Consider the following 3705-nt stretch of genomic DNA (forward strand, 5'->3'; position numbering starts at 1 on the left):
AACTTTGGTCTGATTAATTTAAAAGTAGTTCCCAAGTCCAAGTGACACCCCTGGCCTAGAGGTTAAGCCTGAATGAAAGACCTTCATTGAAAACTACTATAAACTATGGTAAAATAACACAGTTAAATGGTTTATTTCATAAGACTAAACTATATTCTATACAGTATAGAGTATAATGTCGTCATTCCAAATGCCCCTTATTTTATAAAAGTACACTTTTCTCACATAAAACACTAAAAAAACATTTCCAATTATTGATTTTGACTTAAAAACAAAATACTATAAGGATAATGCAAAAATATAATTGGCTCTACAATAAAAACTAAACCAAAAAAGTAAGGGATTTACTTGTGATGCCACATTTTGCAGCAGAAGAAAAACGTCCAGTCTTTTCGGTCCCTGGTAGATTTTGCCAAGCTGCCTCAAATGTAGGGTCAGACTGCTGATCCAGATGGAGGTGCACAGAAGGGGAGCCATGAGAAGGAGAGGATGACTGGTCGCTACCATTTGAAGAGTCACTGTGGCAGGACTCTGGGCTTGAGGCTGAGCTGGATGAGCAGATGTAGGTTATCACGCTGCCTAAGGTGGAGATGAACAACAGGGGACGTTAGAAAATTAAAAATGGACCATAACGCTAAAATAGAGGATCGTCTACATGTACTTAACATTTTGGCAAACAATATTTAATAAATTCCAGTCAGTCACTGGATCAAAGAATATGCAACAGAAAACATACACAGTAAATGGTGGCTGTTGTACTATAGAAGAATACTGTCTTTTATTGATGGTTATGATGGTGATATTTTGCCTTTTCTGTAAGAGTTGGTCATTAGACACTTTGTGTTTGAAGTTTAGTTGTTTAGAGAAATCTGTCCTGCAGAGGTAGAGAATATAGTTTACTTTTTTGTTTATTACAGTAAAAGCTGCTGCTTCGCTATGTCTGCTATCTTCTGCTGCTGTCTTTACTTGAGCTGACTTTTTAAACCAAAATGCAAATTTCAGCCTTTGGAAAGTGGCCACAAACTAGAAAAGTCGTAGGTTATAGGTAGAACGCAAAATGAATTTAACCAATACATAGATAATTTAGAAATGGTGTGTGTCTAGTCTCAGCTGTGACTTATGCTGAAGATGGACCTCACAGTTTCAAATTACGTAAGTATTTTCCGGAGTATAAGTTGCCCCAGCCAGCTAGAGTGCCCTCTAGCAGCTGTCAGTGTTAAAATAAACATGTACATTTTTAATGGTACAGGAGTAGCAGATACTGGTACACAAGCCTAGAGTGCCCTTTTGCAGCTGTCAGTGTGAAAATAACAAACATGTAAAATTATATAGTTTAATATATGTCACAAACCCAGCCAAAGGATGGAAAAGAAATGCAACTTATAGTCCAAAAAATACAGTTGAATTAAAACTATGCTCCTAAGAATTGTTTGTTTGTACAGTCAATATTATTTTGAGTTTATATAAACAACACAAAGCATAGCAGAAAAAGTGTATTCATATTATAGAAAAGCAAATTAGATTTGGTATAAACTTAAACCTAAGAGGAGGGCCCAGTCAGCAGCCTTTGGCCTGTTGTTTAGGAGATTAGTCTTTTTACTTGACTGTGGTATGTAAATGCAAGCAACACAGAAACCAATGGATGGATCAACAACCGTGCATCTAAATGGAAGGATTACTTTTGGTGCTGTGAACATGTTGAAAGTTAGGACAAAGATGACTATGTCTGAACATAAAGCAAACTTCTTTCATCTACTCTTTGTAAACTACATGTCTAAAAAATGTTCATATTAAATGTCAAAACATATGCTTTTTTTATGAATTATTAGGATTTTTAAAATGCATTGTGTTTCATCTGTGACCACTAGTGCCATCACCACCTTGTCTAGTTGTATTTCAATTCTTCAAATCCCCAAACAGGTTCTTTTTAAACCAGTGATCTTAACATCAAAAGAAAGGCTCACAATTGGGACAAAACAGGCAGGCTAAGCCTATATGTCTTTTGCCAATCAGCAATTAGGTAACAGCCATTACATAATGTAAGCTCCATCAGGGTGTGCTGAGTAGGTAGCATGGTCTGACAAAGACAGACACAGTGTATTTATATCAGGTACAATTAATATGTTACATACATACACTTATGTATGTATATATATGACTATATATGCGATAGTTATGTATACATATATAAAATACATAAAACAATCACAAGTGAACTAGTTACGTCCAGCAGAATACGGGTTATTCACTGGAATTTCTCATGCAAAATCGTTTTAAAAATATCACAATTTTATGTTGGTTTTTTTTTTGTTTGTTTGGGGGTTTTTTTGCTTATTTTTTTGCGTCTGCTAAATGCACAAATGTAAATGAAAATGTTACTTAAAATACGCCCCCATGTGGAGTATGACCGTTTTTCCCCCCGCGAAAAGTAGGTCAAAACGAACTGCCGCGAAAGCCTCACGTGTATCCGCCTCGAGACCCCATGCAAAATCGCAAAGGGAAATTATGCAATACCAACGTCAATTCAGCGCCGAGCCAATGAGCTGTGACGCATGAGGAGCGTAAACACCGGCGCACATGGCTACGGCTGATGGATACATGTGAGAAGAGACAACTGCACAGTTCCTAAAACATACAAGTGACAACATCATCAGCCAAATGAACGAGAGAAAAAAAACTCACCTTCTTTCGGCTCATCGTTACACAACAACTAATGTAAAACTATAAAGTTTTAAGTGATGTCTCTACTTAAACAAAAACAACCTATAACCAGCCAATGTGGCTAACCACGCTATATTGGCTACACCTAATTTGACAAACCCACGAGACAAGCTGCAGACTCTGTCATTTACATGTTCTTAAATGAAAAAAGCGACATTTTCACTCACCCACTTCGGTCGATTCCATGTCACAATAATATGGAGATATGTATTCCTTCCGCTGCAACTTCAAAGCAGAATCGGCTGACCGTCTGAAATTTTCCTCAACTGAGGAGTAGGGTCTGTTCGGGAAGTGTGTAACCTACTGCATCTAAGCCAAAAGTTTCTGGACAAAATAGCCCAGGTCCTCGAAAATTCGATTTGTCCAGTCGGCGCTGTAATACAACGAAAACGGGCAGTGTTATCAGAAAAGTTTAAAAATACTTTTTAAACAGCTTTGGTTAGATCTTTTTTCAGTTCTCCAACCGCACTGATACGTTAAGCATGTTTAAATTAGGCATGTAATTCTGAGGTTGAAGCTGTGCTCCACAGAAAACCAATTTTGTGCAGTGGCTTGAGTGGAGCTGAGCTGTGTGTGTCCATGTGACCCAGTTCGTCTGCGGCTCCTCCTTCCCCCACAGCCATGCACTTGTGTCAACGTAACCCACTGACATACTTTTTAAAAATACTTTCGAGACCGTTTGCTAAGTGCAAATGTTCTACAAAATGATTTTGTGATTTTGACACTTGATTTGTGATTGACACTTTTACAGGGTTCGTTTTACCATTAAAGGTCCAGTATGTAACGTTTGGGTGCGTACAAAGCCATTTATATAGTATATACACTAAAAATGTGGTTTATTTGCTTCATTTTGTTTACCATATTTAACAATAAACTTGCTTAAGTTAATAGTTCTTCCTCTAATGTATTGATTTATCCAGTACTAATCTGTGATTAATCAGATTAAAAATGTTACATTTGACAGTTCTAGCTGTCCTTGTTCCT

General features: G+C 37.1%; 1 protein-coding gene across 2 annotated transcripts in view; it reads right to left on the reverse strand.

Moving 5' to 3' along the window:
• The window catches only part of nr1d2b (nuclear receptor subfamily 1, group D, member 2b), a 12984-nt gene extending 9622 nt beyond the window's left edge, over positions 1–3362 (reverse strand). The window contains exons 1-2 of one of the 2 annotated variants that reach the window (XM_008332120.2): positions 2889–3362; positions 349–579 (exon numbers count right to left, since the gene is read on the reverse strand). In XM_008332120.2, the coding sequence (XP_008330342.1) occupies positions 349–579; positions 2889–2907 (250 nt within the window). In that variant the 5' untranslated portion in view covers positions 2908–3362. Of the gene's footprint in view, positions 1–348; positions 580–2888 lie in introns of those variants that run through there. The other variant, XM_008332121.2, reaches the window with a different exon arrangement.
• Positions 3363–3705: the final 343 nt, after the last annotated feature.

The sequence above is a fragment of the Cynoglossus semilaevis genome, chromosome 18, assembly GCF_000523025.1.
Source record: "Cynoglossus semilaevis isolate Cse_v1.0 chromosome 18, Cse_v1.0, whole genome shotgun sequence".
NCBI classification, from domain to species: domain Eukaryota; kingdom Metazoa; phylum Chordata; class Actinopteri; order Pleuronectiformes; family Cynoglossidae; genus Cynoglossus; species Cynoglossus semilaevis.